Source organism: Diabrotica undecimpunctata, chromosome 1 (genome assembly GCF_040954645.1).
Source record: "Diabrotica undecimpunctata isolate CICGRU chromosome 1, icDiaUnde3, whole genome shotgun sequence".
NCBI lineage: Eukaryota > Metazoa > Arthropoda > Insecta > Coleoptera > Chrysomelidae > Diabrotica > Diabrotica undecimpunctata.
In genome coordinates, this window is record NC_092803.1 from 170,043,303 (window position 1) to 170,067,086 (window position 23,784).

Here is a 23,784-nt window from a genome sequence, read left to right on the forward strand (position 1 = left end):
AATCAGGTAAATAACATTGCTTAACATTGTTTTTCTTTTATGTAGTTTACGGTTGATCAATTTGTCCATGATTCTAAAATAATAATAATATTCTAGGTTTGTTTTTCGGACGAATCTACCGTACAGATCCGCATGGATAGAGCTGAATTTGTAAGGGGAAGACCTGGAGGAAAAGATAAAGCTGATTGTATTGTAAGGATGGTAAAGCACCCCTTAAACATCATGGTGTGGTCTATCCATCGAGCAAAAAGACAAAAGAGGGAATCTAATCGTTATGAAAAGGCGACCAAAAAAGTGGCCTCTGATGGCCGACATATCCGGAAATGCGAATGCGCCAAATTTAAATTTTCCGACACTTATTAACAGTAGCTATAAAATAGTTTTCAGAATGTGTCTTAGACGAGAAAATTTTAATTAAATATTAACGATAACAGTCTAAAATGTGAAACAATTGTTAAAAAACTTCAATATAAATAAGATTTCATGTGACAGTTGGGACAAATAATAACATAACCCAACTAAATTTGATTTCTTAAACAAGGAAAGACTCTCTTTCCTTGTTTAATTTGGCCTCTCAAGATGGCACTTCCTGTCTAACAATATTTTTGCCCCCACTACCTTTACATTCCCTCTTTTGTCTTTTTGCTCGATGGGTCTATCATAAGCAGTCAAGGAACTCGTAGACTCTACATTGTCGAAGGAACAATACAACAGGACCAGTACTTAAGAGTACTGCAAGCAAAAATGCTTTCCCAGGCCCAGGAGTGGTTTCTGAATAAGAGTTTCACGTTTATGCATGACTCGACATCTTGCCATAAGGCAAAAACTGTTACAATATTCCTTGCTGACAATCAGACAACTGCCCTGGCAACTCGTCAGATCTGAATGCAATAGAAAATCTTTGGAAGCTCATGAATAAGAAATGTTTAATAAACTTGATAACTACAATGTATCAATTGATCAAGCGTTTAATAGCAGAATGGCACAGGAGTGAAACAATTCCACAAAATTGCCAGATATGCATAGAAAGTATGCCAAGAAGGTGCCAGGCAATCATTCCTGAAAAGGATGACACTACCAAGTATTAGGCTTAAGGCATAATTTTAAGCGTTTTCATGTAATTACTCATTTCTTTTTTAATAATTATAAACTTTACAAGATTCTAAATCACAGTAAAATAGATTTAAGCACAAAAATATGTTTTATAGCTCAATTGCGTCTATTTCCTAGCAGTTTGTAGATAGATTACTTAAAACTAATAGTTAAAAATTGACGACTTTCTATTAAGTTTACTTCTTCATTATATTGGTGTCCTAAACTTGGAAGTATGACTTTTACGTTTTGATAGTATGCCACTGCTGATGTATGGAAAATTTAATTTCAGGAATAATATTATATGAATAATAATATTCTACGAATAAATTACGGAATAATTCTCCAGTTACGGTATTTTCTTGAACTGTAGGTTACTTGGTTCACCACGAAGTGGAACTTAAAAAGCAGATTTCCTGTAAATGTTGACTTACGAGTTGTTCTGATTAAGCCGACGACATATTCAATAAAGTTTTAAACGAAATAAGTAAATACCTGGACGTTTGTAATGGACAAAGGAGCAGGAGAAGGTATTTACTGAAAACACCACCATTATTATTTTTTTATTCGTATTTATAAAGAAAAAAACTTATATAAAATTAACCCTTTTCAAAGTTTAGCTTAGTTCCTAAGTTAAGACAATTTAGCAATTACCTCTTCCACTTGTTCCTTTGTGAACATGTGGAACATATCTTTTGGAGTCATAGTCATAACCTCAACATTTGAAGAATTCAACTTTTCTTCCATAACTTGTTTTAGAATTGTTAAAGCAGTTGTGGTAGCTTCTTCCAGGGTCATACTGCGATGATATGCCTCCTGTAAACTTTGCTGTGCCCCCTCGGATCCTGATCCTATTGCCTTCGCATCAAACTGAACAAATGTTCCTGTAATTTAAACAAAATTTTAATTAACATACAAAAAATAATAAAACAGTCAATTGTGATATTGATATCAACAGTAAGAACTAGAGAACCAATAGTCATTAAATAAGTGATAAAATATGTGATATTAGATATATTTCTGTCATCTTCATAACTTATTTTCTATTTATTACTGAGAAATATTCAATCAAAATATTCCTCTATCATGCCCTCTACTTCTGATATTCTTTTCTTGCATAGTCAGTTTGTTGTAGTACTGTACAGCCAGAATTCTAATTATGTAGCTACAGTAATCCAGATTTCTTTATTGACCTGTTCTAAATTTTTCTAAGACTGTGACCTCTAATAGCTATCACATTATCAACCAGGTTTCCCCAGAATATTATTGATCAGTCTACTTTAGATTGGTCTGCATTTAGTTTGTAGGCAGTGCTAGGAGTTATCGTCCCAGATAAACTGCATTTCTGTGTGATGTGTCACCTAACCTTTTATTAGATTAGATATATACTAGATATATAAGTTATATGTGATGAAAATGAGTCTATAACATATTCGCAAATGTAACAAGAAAGGGTACACCCGTTAAGGCAAAACGTCTCACTCCCTCACTGTCTAAATTAATTTTTTTTTTCATTTTTTTTACGTTTTATGTGATTAAAAAATAAGGCTGGCTTAACGCATTTTTTTTTTTTTTTTTTTTTTTTTTTTTTTTTTTTTTTTTTTTTTTTTTTTTTTTAGGGGAGACGCAACCAATTTAAAAAACTTCTCTGTATTTTATAGATCTGTAGGTTGAGTGTACATAACCTAAATATGCATAACTTTTTTTTTGGAGGTGGCTGCAGGCCCATGTTTTTTTATTTTGTGTATTTGATCAAAAACTATATAGATATTATAAGATAGTGCACTATCTTCAAAAATCCGAAAAACTGTTTTTAAGGGGTTTTGGGAGGTTTTCTCCTTTTTATGGACTTCAAAATATATCAAATCAAAGTTTTTTATAGGTTGTATATATTCGAAATTAAATGAGGCCTTTTTTATAGGTTGTATATATTCTAAATTAAATGAGGCCTTTAGGATATTCAAAAATTGGGCGAAACACCCAATTTTTTTCAGGGTTTTTACGGTTTTGGGTGCGATTAAACACATTTTATTTTGTGTATTGTATCAAAAACATATGGTGTGGGGAGAGAGAGAGAGAGAGAGAGAGAACTTGGCAGAGACATGAGACTTAAACACTTACAAAAAATAACTATGTATGTAAAAAATCATATGCAGAATATATGAAGCCGTAAATGACAATAGTTTATGAAGAAAATATTTTAATTTTAACGTAAATGATAATATATAAAGAAATAAAATATAAATGGTGGTAAAATAGGGCACATCTTAGGTAGGTTCAAAAATGGTTGTTTGAAAAACCTGTGAGACAGAGACAATGAGAAAAGAAAAAAGACACTTCCTTGATAATGTGGAAGCAGATCTACAGGTATGGAAATAAGGAAATAGAAAAGACTGGCCCTGAATATGGAACACTGGAAGGATCTTTTAAGACAAGCCTAGGCCTATCAAGAGCTGTAGAACTATACAGAAGAAGAATATTTATACTTCTTAAAGTAGAGGAGTTTAGAGGAAAGCTGCTTCAAAAGTTAAAAGTAAAACATTGGGTGTATTAAAATGCTCACTTGAGAAGCAGCTTGTAAAGATATTTACCTGACGGATCCATATGGTACAATTGAGGTCCTTTTTCATCTATACCAGCAAACAAAATTGCTACTCCGAAAGGTCTAGACATGGCTGCACCATCTTCATCAGAATCTCCAAACTGAATAGCCAAATTTGATACTCCCTGTGCACAGGATTCTACACTTATATTTTCATTGTAGACAAACCAATGATTCTGACATTCCACACGAGCTCTAAAATATATAAGAAAATTAATTTAATGTAGAATTTACTTACAATACAATATGGTATATAAAACAAGTGCTATTGAAAAACTGGTCGTAATATTTCTTCTTTTTATTCCATTCTTATATTATTCAAATTGATTGCTTTTCCCCTATTTACTACTAGTAACTGATACTGATAGGGACTCTTGTTTTTTGTAAGGAGACCTGCAATTTTATTGTCAATCTCATATCACCTGTCATCTTTATTAGTATTGTTTTGTTCATTATACAATATGCTCATTTGTTTCTGTTTAATCCATTACTTTTCTCTACTTATTCTTCATATGATTTAGTTTCCTTCCCTTAGTTAGATTTTTACAACTTTCTGTCTCCAATGTTTCTTTATGTTTTAATGTTTCTAGTAAGTGTTGTCACTCCATATTGTGTGCAGTCGTCTGATACTTATTTTGCCGATTGGTGACCTGCCATTTCCAGTAGCCTTTGAGTTGTGGCTGTGTTGGGTCTTGTTTCTGAGGTATATGTCATTATTGGTCTTATACTGGCTTTATAAATTCTTAACTTTATCTTAGTATTAATGTGTCTGTTTCGCCATATAGTGTTATTAAGGCATCCTAAGGCGTCTATTTGCTTTTGTACTTGATCTCTCACTTCTCTGTTCAGGTCTCCATAGCTGGAGGTAGGTACCTTCACAGGTATTTTATTTCCATTACTTGTTCAATACTGATGCCATCAATTTCTATTTTACATCTGGTTTCTATCTTTTACTTGCCAATATTATAAAAATTTTTGTTTTGTAAATCCTAAGTCTGTTTTTATTTATTTATTTTGGCATACTATTGTGTATGTTTGGTATATTGTGTATACAATCTGCAATTCTGGTAAAACAAGAAAGTAACAATAAATTGTGCAGATTCTCTCAGATCAATATTAATATTAGATTAGGACCCCCTAACATTGGCAATTACATTGGTAAGTTCTAAGTTGTTCACAGATTTCAGCAAATTTAAATAGTTGTTCAGCACTATACATTCCTGTCCAATTCCAATGTTCTTGAGCCATGACATCTGCTTCCTTCGAATTCCTTTGTGGCACTTGATTTTACATTTCATAATACACTGAAGGATTGTGTATTAGTCTCCTCTAAGAAGAGTTATTAAACTGGATAGTTCAGTTCTTAAACTGTTCAAATTAAATTAAAGTGTCTTAATATATATGTCATTCCTAGAATACTTAATATATTAACTACATACTTTTTGTTTATTGAAACTGATTTACCTAAAAATGTACAAAAAATTCTAGCAATTAGATTGCCTTGTATTATTACTATTGAATTGAAATCATGGTTTTCAAGAAAGCAAAGTAAACAAACCAAGAACCCTTTGCTTGAATATACCCAGCACTATGCAGAAAATACAACATAAATAAACTAAAGCAAAACATTGATATATTTAAAACATTCAACAAATATTAGTGATTAGTGAAAGAATGTATTAGATCAGTAGACAGACAGAAGAGATATGATATTAGAGAAGTGGAGAGTTGAATGCCATGGTAAAATTTAAGGAAGATGGAAAAAATGACCTCAAGATAGAGAAATATGACTTGGATCAGTTAGGGTTAGGTAAGGCTGATGAGACAGAGAAAGGGAGAGAGTGGTACAACTAAATAACTCTAATAAATCTCTTGTTATACATGTTTTCCATAAATCCAAACTGGTCACATACTTTTGATTATTGTATTTCTATAAATTAGGATACAAATATTTAAATACTTAATGTTACTTAGTATATCATCAAATGCAGACAATTTAAATCATCGTGCAATCATTGAGCATGTTAGGTAATAAATAAGTGTCTTGATAGTAAGTAGATGATGTTTGAAATTAATACACTTGAATTACCTATCTATCATAGTCCTTGAATCTGCCATAAGTCCTGAAACGGCACATCCAATATGTTTGTCAACTTCTACAATTTTCTCAATCGTAGTAGGTTCCATTAAGGGGGAAGTAATACGTTTTTCTACAGCAAGCACTACTCCACCACTGGTACATATTCCAATAGCAGTAGATCCTAACTTAATAGCTTCTATGGCATATTCTACTTGAAACAATCTTCCTTCGGGTGAAAAGGTATTTACTCCTCTATCGTACTCGCTTCTTGTAAGAAACATCTAAAAGAAGTAATGTAAGAGGTTAGGTAGATGACAAAGCGGTTACCATTTACTGAAAGACTATAAATAAAAATGAAATTTCGGTAAATTGTGTTTAACTACATACTTTGTAAATAAAAATGTGTTAACGATTAATAGTATTTATAAAACTTATAAAAAACGAAAATTGTAATAGCAATGAAAACTTCACTCAAAACTGCAAGTAACAGTATACAAAATTGAAAACTGAAAACTGATGTAATGACTAATGACAATTGACATTGATAACTTCAAAAATCAGTTTTCAACCACAAATCTTTGACATTTTTCTTTATATTCTTTACCATGGCTTTTCCAGTGATAGAAAGCTGATAATAAGAAAACATTTTCTAAAACTATTTAAAAATTATTTTTCCTTGCATTTAAATATATTTGGTGAAGTATATTAAGTAGAGAAAATGATCAAATAAATTCATATTTTCTTGGTTTTGGGCTGCATAATTATTTTGCCAGTCAATATTTCTTGCATAGACCTTTTCATCAGCAGCCATGTTTTTCTTTTCGTACATACAGATTTGACAATGAGATATAATATAAATTACACGTCATACGTGCAGGTTTATAAATTTATAAAGAAATATTTATTAAATAAATATTTTTTATTTAATATTATATATATATATATATATATATATATATATATATATATATATATATATATATATATATATATATATATATATATATATATATATATATATATATATATATATATATATATATATATATATACCGCTTTGTAGTTCCTTTACGTACAGGTATCATAATCAACGATTAAAAAAATTGATTTGTTAATTGTGGCATTTTATTTGTTTCTATAATTAGACTTTCTTTTGTATTTTTATATTGATTAATAAATTATCTATATTATTTATATCACTAATCTAACTGATAATATTGTGTACAAAATGTCTGTTCGAAAAAAATGGCCATATTTTGTGAAAAGTCTTATTTTTAATGACGTTAAGAGAAGAAAAAAATAACCTATTATACGCAGCACGGAAAAGGGTTTGCGTTTGCTGTTTGTTGTGGTATTGTGTTTTTACTTTTATGTATGTTTATGCCAAATTTCGATTTTGTCATGTGTTTATCAATAGTAAATATTAATTCAAATGTAACACTGTATTAAAAATTAAGATATGAAAATGGAAGAGTTGCATTTTAAGTATTACATACAAGATGACATCAAGTTTATTGATGTTGCAGAGAATATTGAACCTGTTATTACATCCAATTACCTAGAACATTTTCTAAATCACATAAAAGAAACTTTTATATCTAAGTCAAATGGATCGCTTTATAGGTAAGATAATAAATTTGTACAACCACATTATTTTCCATGTTTTAATAGTTCTCTTTAAGAATGACCCATTGAATTATAATATTCAAGGTTGTGCTACATCTACATTTTTTTATAATATAAAGGAAAAAAGAAACTATTTGTTAAAGTAACTAAAGTTCTCAGTATGGCTCAAAGTGATAAGGCGAATCTACTGAATCCAATCTTCATTAACAGTTATTTTGTGATATATTCCTTCAGTTAAAGAAAAATATTTGGTAGGAAATGGTCAGTTCATAATTCGAGAGAACAGAGCCTTGCTCCCTTGTTTTTTATGTTTAAATAGTTTGTAAAGATTATTTTTCTGACAAATATCAGAAACTATGCTTCTAGATCATTGTAACCCTAAAAATCAAATATAAAAGCTAGGTACTGTGGAGATTGAAATTAAATGGTCTATTACCTTTGTTTATGTGGTCATGATGAAAATGGCATATTTAGTGTTCAGTAAATCATCTACTGCTGCTGCTAGCTTCTTGATTCATCATCTCACCATGAAGTCCAGAACAATACAATTATAAATTTCTTTATTCATATGATTATCGTCACTTCTGAGGGATATATTTTCTGATTCTCAGAAATATTTTCCTATCATTTTTTTATTTATTATTTTTGTATCTTTACAAACAAATCTTTACTACAATTAGACTGCTAGAGTTAAGATGAATCAGGAGAGATACAGTTTGATGTCTACTCTGAATTATTATTGAATAATAGTGGAAATGAATGCAATGAAAAGAGTTTAACATAAGAATAAAGCCAATGAAATGGGCAATGGAAAAATTAATATTGAACAATTAGTACTAAAATTTCACAACAATATACTTAAGAGTGATAAAACAATCTCAACTAGAATTGAGTTGACACGTAAAATATGCAATAATTGGGGGCCTCGATTATGGAATAGAAGTCTCCCACTGAACACAAGTCTAATAGTATTAAAGTGCTACATCTGGTCCGTTTTGCTTTATAAATATGAAACCTGGAAAATGAAAATGAAAAATACAAATAGATTAGAATATGTTCCACCAATTTCAGCTTATAATATACTTTATATTTCAATTTAATGATGTTGAAAGTATAAAGTTTGATCAACATAAGGGATTCATCAAACAGTTAATTTTCATGGTAACAACATTGTATAATCCCTGCTGATTAATTGATAGCCTTTGATAGAAAATTGGTATCATATATTTGTCTCTATCTCATCAATTTTTATATTTTTAGGATCCAAGCTAGCAATGGTGCCATAAAATTGTTGGAAAAATATTTATACATGAATTCAGAGCAAACTGAAGCAGCTCAAAATTTAGTTATGGAACTCTATAGGTGTTTAAGAAATTGTGTAACAAACAAAACAACACAAGATTATGTTGCTGAAGAGACCAAAATTTTAGTATTTACGAAAACTTATGTTGGAAAATTATATGAACACCATTTATGCCTAAAAATTATATTACAGTTTTTAATAAACTTAGTATCATCAAATTCTGAAGTAACTAGAAAAGTACATGCAAATTTTTCTGATGTATTTAGTAAAATAATAGAAAACAAGTGGTGTGTGTATGAAAGTGCAGCACTTATTTATAATTCAGCATTAGTAGTACCACCAGATGAAATTTCAATCAAGTGTATGTTTCAATTAGATGAAAAGAGTAATGAAATCGAATATGTTTTGTTCTTTTTTGAAAAATATATTAGTTATAACATTTGTTGGGAATTATATAACAGTTTTGAAATTAGACATAAAATAATTATACTAGAAACATTAAGGTATCAACAGATTAAAAAAATACAATATTTCTTACCTGATTCAGGAATTGATACCATCGTAAGTGGCTTTTTAAAGAGTCCAGATATATTTTTTAAAATAAGCACAGACACTGCCCAACAGGAAGTTAGAATAGTATCATTGCTTTTGTCAATTATATCCTCTTGTTCTAGTATAGATGAATATATTGTGAAACTACAACAAAATAAAAATATTTTAGTAACTGCAGCAGCATTGCTGATTAATTTTCACAAATTAGGTAAAGAAGGTGATAATATGTTTAAACCTATACAGAAGTTATCTTATAGTCAAGGAGATGAAACTGAGAATCCTGTGTTTGGACTGAAGGCTGATTTAATTCAACTAATTGGAAATTTGTGTTGGAAAAATAATGAAATGCAAAATTTGGTAAGTTTTAATTTATTTAGATTTAGTGTATCTTTGTATATATTTTTCTAATGACATCAATTTGAAAATATCTTAACTAATAACTTAAATCCACTTCATAACCTTTCTAAAAAAAAAAAAAAAACAGTTTGATACTTAGTAAACTCATTATATTTTTTCTTATGAGACATTTTTTTCTATTATATCTTATCATATTTTTGATAGCAAATAGCAATGCATAATTGAATGATCTAGGAACCAAAAATATCATGAATGGGTTAATCCCAAATGCATATAATAATAATAATAAATTAACAGGTTAAGTGCCATTTATACCCAATTGGGTGAACACAAGTACTCCTAGCTGGTGCCAAGATAAAATCTTGTGAACTGCTCAGGAGTGCCAAAGCTATATTTGCTTTATTTATTATCACAGAACAATTTTACAATTACCATTTGGTTTCTTGTGGGACAAGCAAGAGTTCACTCCACTGTTCGTTGGTGACATTGGCAATAATATTCTCAGTGTCAGATAAATCAGTATCACTGTGGTTATTGTCATTTATTTCTTTAAAGTGTTTGTCACTTTCAGATGAATAATATTGGCCAGAATCACTAGCTACAAACTCACTCCCTGACTCTTGACTCTTCTTCATCGCGGAACTCTCCTATTCTCATTGCTATTTCTTCCAATTCTCTTATAGTTAACTTATTTTTCCAATGGCTACTTGCCATAAAGAATACTCTGGTTGTGTTACCTTTTGCTTTATTTCTTTTTTTTTTTTTTAAGTAAGGTCATGTCGAATCTTTGTTTTTTCTTCTTTTTATAATTATCTTTAGATTAGTTTTAAATTTGCTTACATGTAAGGTATGTTTTAAGGGGACTTGTACACTGAAATATGATTTTCCACCCTATTGTACTGTATATTTTACTATTTATGAATAATTATAGTGTAATAATTCTGATTTCTGACGAAATTTTCTGGATTCATATAAGTATTTAAATAGGTTACATTTTAGTTATTTTGATAACACTTATAGAATTATTATTTTTGTTTTAGGCACGTGAAGCAGAGATAATTCCAGTTATATTAGATTGCTGTAATATGGATGCCAATAATCCTTGTATCCTTTAAATAAATAAAATACCTGAATATTTGAAATTTGTATCAACCATGGTAAGACACGTCAGAAAATGTCAAAATTGCAATGCACCAATAGACTTGAGAAAGAAATAATTCAAGACTGTTTGATAACCTATAAGCCTCTTAACCAATGTATCATTACAGGTGTATCTAAGTTTTATTATTTGCTTCTCCAAACCTGTATACTGTTTTCTTCAAAAGTTTTGATATCTCTTTGATGAAATTGTTTGCCAATGTTTTTCATATTTGGAAGTGAACTGTGAATCTTTGGTACCGTACCTAGTTTTTGTTTTATTTGATAAGGTTAATAATTCTACAATGTTTCTGTTTTTACAGAAGAGTTTTGATTGTTCTTTTTCTTATTGGAAGGATTGCCTTTCTTCTAGGCATTATCAATATATGATCTTTTTGTGATGTACTTTTTTCCATTGGCACAAAAAAATTCAGGTTCTTGGAATAGTGTTACCATATGAATGACTTTGTTTTAGTTTGTTTTGTTTCATCTTACTTAAGCTGTTTTATCTTTTTTCATTTTTTTTATTGTCAAATTAGAATTTTCTCAATCAATTTCACTGATACTACAGGTAAATTGGAGGAATTTAAGATCTTCTATCCTTTGAAATTGAAACCAATATATTTGGCTGTTTCCTGATTCCTTTGAATAATTTTTTTAATATTGATGTTTTTATAATTAATTTTGTTTATTCGGTGGCGATTGTTGGTTCCTTCGTCATAGATTTTTACCCTAAAACTTCCTGAAGTGCTAGTCCTTCACAGAAATACTTCACGTATCATTTGCAATCTGAGAGGTTACAACCGATTCAGACTGGCTTTTTTGTTTTTGTACCGTAATAATGAGACAGATTAATGCCACTATTTTGTATCGCCTCCGTGAATTATATTCACATACCAGATACCATTATAGTTTTATAGATAGTATATTCCACTTGTTTTTGGTTTTCTGGCATAGATTTTTCATGCGCTCATAAGATTGCATACAACGGTAGTTTCGTCAGATATCTTCAAATGATGGTTCATGTCTGCTTATTTATGTCTGATTTTTCGTCATTATAAATCTCAGCATCTATTTGTATCCACCTGTTTTTCTATATTACACTATTCTTGCTGTGAAAATATTTTAAAGTTCCGTGGATTGTCTTTTGTCCTGTATTTTTACTAGCTTCATATTATTCTTGTGGTCCCCATCCATACCGGATAGTGGGGATCATCATGGCAATTTTGACGTTGTTTACAGCTGTTCGAAACAGTCCCGTATTCGTCATATTGCACCAAGTTTAATTCGGCTTAATACATTAAATTATGAAGAAAATAAATCATCCTCCTGGGAATCTCTTACCACACACTTTCCCTTTAATAACCAACTGAAGTGAACTAGATCTCTCGTTATTTATCATATATCTAAAGTACTTCATTTTTCGTTTTTTTTTTATCGTGATACTTCACGTTCTTTTCCCATTCTGCAGAGAAATTCAGAATTCGTCCCTCGATCCACCCATTAGATCCTTATTATTCGTCTATAACACCGCATCTGACAAGCTTTCAGCTTCTTCATAGACGCCTCCGACAAAGTCCAAGCTTTCACTTCTTATAGCAAAACCGTAATTATTTGAAGTAGCTGACATTTCGGTTTTAGATAGAGGTCTCTACTTTTAAAAATCGAGTTCCTCTTAATGTATACTGATCTAGTCTTTGCTATTCGTTGTTTGATCTCCACAGAATGGTCCCATCCGCTGTTTACATTGGTATTGACATATGTATCCATATAGTGTGGTAAAATATAGAATTCACAAGCAAACTTTAATATTGCCTATTCTCATACTAGTTGTATGTTTATTATTACATGCTAGCTAACGAATATAATAATTTATTGTGTTCATATTTTCTGTAAATACTAAGCTGATTACAGCATATTTCGCTGGACTGACTTCCAATATCCTAAATTTTTACTTTAAAATTGTTTGGCCATTTGTCTAGGCCCATATTCTACTGTCCTGTTTCTGGGAAAACCAAGAGATGATGTTTGGCGAATTTTTCGTTATAAAGGGAGCTTTCCTCTTTTTACGAAGTAATCACAAGGGCGATTTTTCTAAAAAGAATAGACGAAACAAGCTACAGATGAATAGACTGCATGCTGATACAATACCTCATACGCAGAAATCACAAGGCGATTTGGCTGAAAGGAATAGATGTAACAAGCCGCAGGTGAATAGACCGCATGCTGAAGGGCTGTGTGATATATGCATCGTTACTAAAATATAGTGTCAGCACAGATATCCAGAGACTATCCACAGAGACTCTCTTCTGGAATCTGGTCATGAATGAACTAATAGCTAGACTCAGCAATGACAGGCATAATATCATGGGCTATTCGTATAACCTAGCCATCTTCATCATCATCATTATCATGCAACCTCTTCTGTCCACTGCTGGACATAGGTCTCTTACATTTTTCGCCACTCTTCACGGTTCTGTGCTTCTTATTGCCATTTCTTGGATATTCGTCCAATGTCGTCCATCCAGCGTGTTGGTGGTCGTCCTCTGCTGCGTTTGTCTTCTCTTGGGCGCCAGTCAATTAAATCTTAACCTTAACGTGGACGCCATCTTAACCCACGGTAAATTTAATGGCACAGTCAGGACCTGACTGTAGTTACAGCATGGTAGAGCTTAATATAAGCTCCTAGAAATTTAAAACAATGACATTTGAGGGATTGAATCCTCTAAGCCTAAATGGTACAAATGTAAATCGGGTGGGTGAAGTAAAGTATCTTGGGGTAATATTAGACTCACGGTTTACTTGGCATTAGCAGATAGAACGAATAGAACTACGTTAATAGTGACCAGACGCACTCATCCAAAAATGTGACCTAAAAAAGCCTGGATCCACAGACAACATAACTCTCACTGGGAAAATACACCAGGTTAAGCACATGACAAAATATATATTGGATGGACATGTGCCAATAGAGCTGAAGTACTGTGGAAAACGAGCTGGAATCAGTTCATGATAACAGGTTTCTTTACTGAAGAAGTGTCAGTCGAAGGACATCTGCATACAATGGGACTGTTTCATGGGGACTTAAGCTGCAGACTCTGTAGCACCTGAGACAGCATGACTGCGAGGTATTAGAGTGCAGGTAGCTTCTGCTTTTCGGTAACTATAGAGTGACTCAAAAACATATGGTACCCATCAACTAAACCTTTACTAGCTGGTACAGGGTCCCAGAATCATGAAATGATATTATGAATTAATGAAAGATCTACAGTAAGCCAACTGACTACACTACGACCGGTGTTTACAACAGATACTTCCAACAAAACTGTCTTGTTGCCTTTTGAGAACGTTCTTTGTACAATTTAAAGACCTTACTTTTGAATTTAGGTATAGTATCCCTCTATTATTCTTTGTTACAGTTTCGGTGAGCTGTAAATTAAGTCCGCCAGAAGTATATCTGAATGATGACCGTTGAAAGTAATGAAATTTTATGTAAAGTCCTTCTTATCAAGATTTCATTACTCGCAAAATACATCATTGAGATAATTATTCTTCTGGTTGTATTACAGCCAAAACACGGTCCCCTTAATGATAATTGCGCTCTTTGCTGCTGTATCATCCCTATTTTTCAAGTTATAACGTTAATTTTCCCTATAAAGCTTCTGTAAAGTAATTTTTTGTTTTATTTACAATTTTTTGCAAGTTTGTTTTAGCGAAATTAATTACCTAGTAGAAGTTCTAGAAGTTTCTTTCCCTTTCACCATCTTACCATAAAATTTTATGGCTTTAAAATTGAGTTGTTCTTGTGAAAGCTTAGTGGTATTAGTTAAGTTGATCTCTTCACTGATTTGCATAAATTTTTCTTGTGATCGATTGCTTTCGTTTTCTTTTGCCGATAATAATGATGTATCTCCAGAAAAACATATTGTCGGTTCGCTATATTTACGCGGGTTTCGGATTAACAAAATTATGCTAATGACTCATTGATAACCAGTTGCAGTAAACGACTTCCCAGAAAATTAGGTAAAAATTATTTTAAAATACATTAAAATAACATTAGGGTAGGTATACATTTGTTACAATATTGCAGTTGAATTGATTCTTTGCCACTGTTGACATTGTATGTTTGGTGGAAATATTTAAAAATGCCTAGACGTGTGTTAGATGTAGATAGTCTAATTTGTAGTGTACATAAGTATTTTACGGATGAAAAAGAAAATGGCGGTCCTTTAAAATCGGTAATGTCTGTTCAACAACGCGTATGTGATGCTCTAGGAATTAGTGAAACCAAACTAAGAGGAGTATTACAAAATCGCAATAATGAACGGCCGAAAGAAGATCACCGAAAAACTCGCCTATCATTGAAAACCAAAGATATTCCAGATGGAAAAAAATTTGAAATTCGTGATACCATTTATCGAATGCGAGCCAACAAGGAACATGTGACCTTAAATACAATTCTCTCGGAATTAAAAGATAGAAAATTTGACGAAATTGGCAGAACAAGTGTATGGCAAGTGATACATAATTTGGGTTTCAAATTTCAAAAGGAGGATAACAGAAAAGCCCTTTGTGAAAGAAGTTCTGTTGTGCATACAAGAATTAACGTTCTAAAAAAATATTCTAAATTAAAAGAAGAAAGGGCAAATTTTATATATTTAGACGAAACATGGATATTTTCTAGGGGTGCAACCAAGAGAATATGGCAAGATGATAACGTAAAGTCTATCAAACATAATGATGGAGAAGGGAAGCGACACATAATTTTACATGCAGGAGGGAAATCGGGTTTTATAGAAGGTGCTGATTTAATATTTTCATCTAAATCAAAATCAAGTGACTATCACGATAATATGAACACAGAAATGTTTGTAAAATGGTTACATGAAAAACTTCTCCCAGGTTTAAGTGAGCCCAGCGTAATTATTTTAGACAATGCACCTTACCATTCTGAAGTATTAAACAAAAGTCCAACGAATTCTTATACTGTTAATAAAATTAAAAAATGGTTGACAAATGAACATACACCATTTACACAACATATTTTAAAGTCAGAATTATTACGCTTGGCAAATATCCACGCAAAACCAAAAACCTTTGTTGTGGATCAGATTATTGAAAGTTACGGTCATCAAGTTTTACGTCTGCCACCGTATCATTGCCAGTTTAATCCCATCGAATATATATGGGGAATAGCAAAACAATATTATGACAACCATATTGGGCCTAACGGTTATAGCGACGACGCAGTTCGGGAAACTTGGCGAAAGGCACTTTCAATTATTGTAACTCCAGAAGTGTGGTGCAACTGTATATTCAAGTGCGAGAAACTAATAGAAGATTGGTGAACTCGTGAAAATAAAATAAACGAAATAAGTCCAATCATAATAAGAATTAATGGAGATGACTGTGATGATGATGACGATTATGATATTTTTGATGATAATGCCTGATTTTCATTTTTGTTTGCAAGTTAAATTTTTTTATTTTTCATTAGAAATTCTCTCCATGGAACAAATATACATAGACCATATTTTCTGTGTGAAGGTTAATATAAAATTATTATTAGGTTTATATTAGCCACATTAGACTCCATTAATGAAGTAATTCTCCTTATTATACTGTCAATTATATAAAAGATTTTCCATTATTATTTAATTAAAAAAAGTTATGGATTATTTTTCATTTCATTTGACCAGTTGATATTTCCCCAAAGAGCAGGTAATTAAAACTGGGTACTTACAATAAAATTTTTAATCCGAAACCCGCGTAAATATAGCGAACCGACTATACAGATACCTTGGTTAAAAATTTTTGACGCAGTATTAAGCTCTAGTAACAGTAATACGTATGTCATAAATTACAACCACTATTTCAATATATAATAAATCAGTGCAAATCCTGGCCTATGCTGATGATATCAATATTGTTGGGAGAACGGAAAACGCTGTACGAGAGGCGTATGTAGCATTAAAAGAATCAGCTACAAAAATGGGTTTAATGATAAAAAACAACAATACGAAGTATATGAAAATAAGCACACAATCACAAATCCTACGGCCACTTTTTATAGAAAACGACGCCATCGAACCAGTGAACGAATTTGTAGACCTGGGAGCGCTCCTCAACACTGAAAATAATACTACCGCAGAGATAAAACGCAGAATTTGCACGGCCAACATATGCCATTTTGGGCTCAATCTCCTCCTTAAATCCACAATTATATCGAGAAATACACAAATAAAACTACACTAAACAATAATACGCCCAGTCCTAACATATGGTTCAGACACCTGGACTCTAGCAAAAAATAATGAAAACATGTTAGGATGTTTCGAAAGAAAAGTACTAATGCGAATCTATGTAGCAGTGAATGACAATGGAGTGTGGAGAAGACGATACAACTTCGAACTTTATAGAATATACCAGGAACCTGATATCATAAAACATATTAAGATAGGACGTCTGAGCTGGATAGGGCATGTATTGCGGATGGAACAAAATTACCCAGATAGAAAACGCTCCTTGATAGACCCATTGGTCAGAGAAGAAGACGAAGACCCAGAACAAGGTTCCTTGATAACATCGATGAAGACATGAGAAATATGGGAATACGTGCTTGGCGGAGAAAGACGATGGATAGGGACGACTGGAGAGAAATTCTTGAGGAGGCTAGGACCCACGCAGACTTGTAAAGCCAGAATGATGATGATGAACTAATAAATAGAAATTATCATTTATAAAGCAATAATTGCCAGAGGTTGTCCGCAGGGGGAGTTTTATCTCCTCCCTTATACAATCTGGTTATGTTTGGGCTGATCGCTTAACCCACGGCAAATTTAATAGCACAGTTAGAAATAGAATGCAACAGGCTCCGACTGTAGTTACAGAATGGACTTCAAATGTAGAGTAACATAAGAGTAAGCCATAGAAGTCCAAAATCATAAAATTTACCTGAAGGAGGAATAAAGCTATGACAAACTATGATTAGCGACTATTGGCGAATCTTAGACTTCTATAGTCAGGATAAAGCTTTTATGTTATTTTATTCGTAAACTTTGCATATTATTTATTTATGTGTTAAAACGTGTATGTACTGTTATTACTACTATAGTAAAAACTCTTTTTCAAATCAGCATTCATAATTTACCTAGTAAAATTCGACGTTCTGCGATATTCTTCTAAAACTGTATACAAGTAAAGTCTGTAGAATACTACGGCATTAAACATCCCAAAAACTTACATGAATCAACATTGGTCATAACATCGACAACAAAGATTATTTTTTGGGGCACATTGATTAAATAATTCACCACTGCCAAAGAACATATTCCATAAAATATGGAAAAGGGTACAAATAGGGGCTATAAAGCACATTCTTCAACAGATCAATTAGTACCATTACTTCTTTTGTCTTCATGATCAGTCCACGTATCGCGAATGTCATGAGGAATTAAAGAGGTCACTAGTAATTCATGTCTAAATTCCACAAAGCCTGACCGTGACAAAATCGCAAAACATGAAATGTAACGTGTTTAATATAAAGATATCAATCAGGATATTTACATCGTTAGAGTGTAAGTTACAATGTATAAATAAAATGTTTAGTGTCTATTTACGGCAATTTTTATTTTTCTTCCATTTTCACATGGTTGGTATTATTGTTTTCAATGAACTGTGAATTATGTTTAGCTATAAAACTACAAATTTATTGAGTACGTTATTAGTCCTTTATTTATTCCTTAACAGCCAATAGTTATCATACAATGGTGCATCTTTGCTATCAGAAATTTTTGTGAGAACAATCCAGAAAATCAGAAATTTATTGCAGGACTACACAAAAGAGGAACTGTATCATCAAGTGTTTTAGAATCGTTTGGAGTGACACTTCACGGCGACGGAGACAGCGAGCTTAAGATTGTTCCTCTAGATGCTTTTAAAAACGAAACAAAGTAAATTTGATGTGCTTTGTACAAAATACTACATAAATTGTAAATCGGAACTTTTAATAAAAAAATTTATTTTGTAATTTGTATGGAATGTCCCTTATAAGACATCTTCATAGATAAATATTATTCGGACAATATTTTATACACTGTTCTTTTTGTAAATTGCATTACTTTTTTTTATATCTTTTATAAGTTTTGTTAAAAATTGTTGCATATGATATATAGTTTTCGTTTTAAAAGCATTAAAATGCAGTTTTATTTATTTTCTTGAATCCAACGTCAAAGAAAATGCACCCGCGCAAATTATATGCTGTTTTAATAAAGAAAAAGGCAGTAAGTGGTCCAAAAAGATTATTTTAACATTTTTATATAGTCGGAATCAGATCGTTGTCACCTAGTACGTATGCTAAACAAAAATGCAGTGTATTCACTGTGCAAATATGTTTCTGATTGGTTAAAATACAGTATTTAGTCAAATGTAAGAAAAATTCTTCCTGAATTACTGGGAGTTTCTAATAAGTGCACGATACTGCATTTTTACTTAGGATCGAGTGTTATTGGATTGTGAGGATATTTTATTTAGCATATGGCTACATGCAACATTAAAATAATATGATACAATAACAAATAATAAACTATGTGCTGGATTGTCTGTCTAGGGTCGCCCCAGTCACACTTCGGTGAGGTCGCTCTTTTCCATTTGTGGACCAAATCTGAACACCTTCCACGGTCAGTGCGCAATCGATTTAATGCGGACCATTGTTTGCGATTTAATTCCATGCCGGTGATATTGCAGGTGTAGCTTTCAAACCAGGCCTGTAGTTGATCATTTGTTGGTTTCAATCGAAACGTCCCAATCATTGGTCATAGTTGTTTTGACGTTATTTAGCTGTGCGTATGGGTGGCTTTCTTAATTTTACTGTAGTAAATCAGCCTTATTGTATTCTACAATATTCAATTTTCTGTCAATAAGTGGTGTGATAACTATTTGTCCAAACTAGAGCGCAGTATTTAGCCATAGAGAATAATAAGGCAATAGATGAATTATTTTGGATACTTGTTATGTTTAAGGTTCGTACTTCAGACTTGTATGTTTATATTTTTAGTTGCCATGTTGTTATTAAGATGGAAACTTACCGATTAAGTTTTGTTGGGATTCGGCTTAAGTAACCATTTCTAGAAATAATTGTATTTTATTCTAAAGTCGTTATTAAGGACTTCTTCTGCATTGAAGGGGTTCTTGTCTCTGGTGGCCAGCGCTGTCATCCACATAGCAAAGTTTCTTTGACTCTGAGTCTGGGAGGTCGGATTGGTATATAAAAGTTAAAAAGGAACCACTATTTAGCCTTGTGGATGCCCATTATTGATGAGTTTTGGTTTACTTATCTTCCCGTTGAGAGTTTTTTTGAGATTTCTGTCACTCAGCATATTTTTTATCAAGCGCACCATTGTCTAGCAAGGAATCACTCTTAGGAGCTTGTCGATTAATCCTTCTTTCCACACATTGTCACAAGCTGGTGATAGGTCCAGGACTAGAGAATTTGCTTTCAGTTTCTGTTGAAAACCAGCCTCTATATAGAATGTTAATGCCAGTTGTTGGTTACAGGTTGTAGTAGCTACGGCCAGATCTAAAGCCCGTCTATTCTATTGGTAAGTTTTATCTGTAATTGGTAAGTGTATCTAAGCGGCACCCAGATCTACAATAACATTCTCTAATACATTTATTGTACAATAAGACTGAGTAGTGCTTTCTATCCAAACGTTCAATTATATTGAACAATAATACGAACTGCGAAATGTTTTCGTGCCCTACACGATGCGATGGAGAAATACGTCACAGTAAAAATTTTCTCGCTCACTCAAATTTTCATTCAGTCATTGAGCAATCTTCAATATTAGCCCTAGACGATTAATTATATTACATAATTCACGATATTGCGCATTATAATTGATCGTCTTGTAGATGCCTTAGGAGTGTTATTGGTCTGTAGCTTTGAGTTTGGTCTGTTGGTTAGGTGATTGGCTATCGAGACGTTCAAAAAGAATTTTGACAGCCACCTATTTACATTTTTACCAGTATGAGTGAGAAACGCTAGGTATATGTTATCAAAACCTGGAGCTTTACCTTTTCATGTCCTTTAGGAGTCGTAACCTCATCATGTAACTCAACCATAGTAAATGGTCTGAATAATTCGGACAAAGTAAAGTGTTCTCTTTAAGCGATTTGAGTTCATGTTTAATCTCCAAGTTATCTGGTTTATCTCTGGGGGCTCTTGACATTACGACAATGTTGTCTGCAATTTTATTAAGTGTTATAGTTAGATTTTTTGTGCTGGAGCTGTGGTACCACCCAAATTTCGTAGCATCCACTTGGTGGGAAAAGGTGGAGAAAGACTTTAAGTGTTTGAAACTAAAGGACTAGAAGGAAACCCAACACAGTATGTTATGTGAAACAATTTGATATGTTTTAGATTATGTAATTGTATTATGTATACATGTTTGTAAAATTATGTATATTGTAAAAAATTTAATTTTGCCCTAGACAAGGCATGTTGTGCGTTAAAATAAATAAATTCCGGTTTTCTAATGCCTAACATCGAGCCTTGAGTCCCTATTGTCACTATACTACTCATCCATCAGCCTACTTGATTTCACTCGTGAATTATAATTTAAAGCTGCCCAACCATTGGATTTTAAACTGTTGCATTTAAAACACTACTCTGACTATAGAATGATTCGAAACATCAACCTAGTAAACTACACATTTTGAACCATTAAATGTTAGAATAAGTGAACATCAATCCTATATTAAAAATAGAGAATTTGATAGATCTCAAATCTGTAAACACGCATGGGATAATGAACATAGGGTTCAATGGAATGATTCAAATATAGTCCTAAAAGAAACGGATGGTAAAAAGAGAAAAATCAGAGAAGCGGCTCTAATTATGCTAAATGAGACCAATTGTGTCGCAAATTCCTCGGCAGAATGTAGTAGGATCTGGTTACCCATATTGAAAGAGGAAGTTATTAAAAGGAAAATACCAGTATTAGTAAGTCAGTAACATATAGAGAATACATCATTTATGTTTTTTAAATAACAAATATATAAAATCGGAATTTGGTGTTTATTGAAGGTAAACTAAATGCACGATCAAATACTTACCATGTCGGGATAGTATTATGAGGTTTTTTTCCTGGTTTTTCCCTCATAATTTACTATGGAATCACTAACAGGAGAATTTCACTGTCATCATGGCATGTATATGTTATGATCTTTTCTGACGGATATTCTCAAGTTAAAGTTGATTTCATGTAATCGAATGAACTATCTTATAAGTAAAGTCGTCCCAGGAACGCAACTCAACAATATTGGCAATATCATTTTAAAGTCGTCTACTTTAAAATGTATAACGTATGTCTGAATTGTCAATATAAATGATTCAGATAAAATTAAATTATTAGAAGAATTTTTCACTAAGTAACAAAAAACAAAATTTGTTTAATTTACTAATGTTTGTATTTTGAGAACGATTTCCGAAGTGGAAATTGAAACGTCAATAAACGTATTTTAACCTTTAATTGTGGCTTATTCCCATTTAAATATAAATTAATTTAAAATGCCGTAAGAAAATAGCTTCAGAACAATACACATTTTGAAGTGTGTCTGCAAGCCCACTAATAGAAATAATCATAAAAATTTATAATTTCTTAGAATAAATATACTTCCTATACGATTCCAGATTACCAGTTATATTAATTAACTCTTTGTGATTAATGAGTTTAAAAATATTTGCATTAGAAAGGAGATTATGCAAACATTGAATAAATATTGAATATTGATGCTGTATACTCATATACCTCACATATTGTGACAAATTACTGTATAATTATATTGAATTATGAAGTCTCAAGCTCATATCACGAAGTACTATTTATCAATAATTCTCACTATGATTAATGTGAGATATTTATGTTAATAAAGGTTAAGTTAAAACGAAAAATACAGCCGAAGAAACCAAACATATCTTTTAAAAACGTAGGGTCAGTCGGGGGAACTGGAAACATTTTTTGCAGACTTTACTTTAAAATTATCTAGAAAAAGTATAAATGAAAATTTTAAGTTCTCCTGTATACTGGAGCTGGCTGTTACTTCTGAGCTTAGTTTGTTAGAATATACATAAAAAGACACAAACCTTTTTATTAGTCAGATTTAGTATTTTTTAGAGTGTTTCCATTTATCCCATGAATGTTTCCATTTACCCGTAATATTGGGGTAAACGAAAACAACCTGTTATTATCATTTTGTTATTATAAAGGAAGGCGTTACAAAAAATAGATAAAGTTATAAACAATCATTTAGCAAAAATAGGACTAAAATTTAATTGCGGAAGGTATATCATCATAAGAAATAAAGAAAAAAGTGGAACGGAAGACGGTACTGTATACTAGGGCGAAAGCTTCATGCCATGTTTTCTATATTTTTAAATTTTAAATATTATTTTTAAAATTGAATAAAGTAATTTAGTATTTATTTATTATTTTTTAGTTATTTTATGATATGTTTTTATTACATTTTACAGAAAGTAAGCATAGAGAAATGCCAAATTAAATTAGCCGTTGGATTTCAAATAAAACAAAACTCTGGAATATTTTTTGGAGCTGCAACAGATCAGAGTTATAATAATTATACGTTCCAATTGCCAACTTTACCTGCACAAATCGTTGACAAGGATGAAGGTAAGGTTGAATAAGGACCGAATAAGGTTGGTATGACGCTACTCTAGTTATAAATTTTCTCAAGTTTTGTTTCCAACAGTCTTCCAACCCTCTAGTTAAATACAGAATTTATGGCTTGTAAACCGCTTTATAATAGAGGATATGTATTAAAAATATAAATAGAATAATAAACAATAGATAAAAGGAAATTTTTAAAGATGTTTTAACTCAATTAGAAATATTTAACTATACTCAGATGAACATAAACAATATGTAGTTGCAAACTGCTGAAAACAGACTGAAAAAGTCTATGTTAAACTGGTTGTTCCATTCCAGATTTTTACGGTAGCTATCAAAAGAATTTAGT

At 31.7% G+C, this 23,784-nt stretch overlaps 2 protein-coding genes across 3 annotated transcripts; one reads left to right on the plus strand and one right to left on the minus strand.

Annotated features, from left to right (window-relative positions):
• Positions 1 to 1,642: 1,642 nt before the first annotated feature.
• Positions 1,643 to 6,297, minus strand: Prosalpha5 (proteasome alpha5 subunit). Its single transcript, XM_072531931.1, has 4 exons — positions 6,162 to 6,297; positions 5,784 to 6,055; positions 3,684 to 3,889; positions 1,643 to 1,976 (listed from the first exon to the last, which is right to left on the minus strand). Exons 2-4 carry the CDS (start codon positions 6,053 to 6,055, stop codon positions 1,726 to 1,728), a joined length of 729 nt encoding a protein of 242 aa, XP_072388032.1. The 5' UTR covers positions 6,162 to 6,297; the 3' UTR covers positions 1,643 to 1,725.
• Positions 6,298 to 7,036: 739 nt separating this feature from the next.
• On the plus strand, positions 7,037 to 18,873 carry LOC140432559 (ataxin-10). Of its 2 annotated transcripts, none has more exons than XM_072520524.1 (4): positions 7,037 to 7,125; positions 8,661 to 9,612; positions 10,653 to 10,716; positions 18,506 to 18,873. In XM_072520524.1, the coding sequence occupies exons 1-4, from the start codon at positions 7,052 to 7,054 to the stop codon at positions 18,703 to 18,705; spliced, it is 1,290 nt and encodes a 429-aa protein (XP_072376625.1). In that variant the 5' UTR covers positions 7,037 to 7,051; the 3' UTR covers positions 18,706 to 18,873. The 2 variants fall into 2 exon arrangements, with proteins under 2 accessions (XP_072376625.1, XP_072376624.1); XM_072520523.1 differs by lacking the exon at positions 7,037 to 7,125 and adding an exon at positions 7,132 to 7,397 and having other exon boundaries at positions 18,506 to 18,870.
• Positions 18,874 to 23,784: the final 4,911 nt, after the last annotated feature.

Bases quoted from the DNA above. Each gene is read 5' to 3' on its own strand.
- Prosalpha5 (XM_072531931.1), bottom strand. From the start codon at position 6,055: ATGTTTCTTACAAGAAGCGAGTACGATAGAGGAGTAAATACCTTTTCA. The intron at 3,890-5,783 runs GTAATTCAAGTG...TATATATTTTAG, and splicing joins TCAAGGACTATGATAGATAG to AGCTCGTGTGGAATGTCAGA. The intron at 1,977-3,683 runs GTAAATATCTTT...TTTAAATTACAG, and splicing joins GTACCATATGGATCCGTCAG to GAACATTTGTTCAGTTTGAT.
- LOC140432559 (XM_072520523.1), top strand. From the start codon at position 7,234: ATGAAAATGGAAGAGTTGCATTTTAAGTATTACATACAAGATGACATC. The intron at 7,398-8,660 runs GTAAGATAATAA...TTATATTTTTAG, and splicing joins TCAAATGGATCGCTTTATAG to GATCCAAGCTAGCAATGGTG. The intron at 9,613-10,652 runs GTAAGTTTTAAT...TTTTTGTTTTAG, and splicing joins ATAATGAAATGCAAAATTTG to GCACGTGAAGCAGAGATAAT.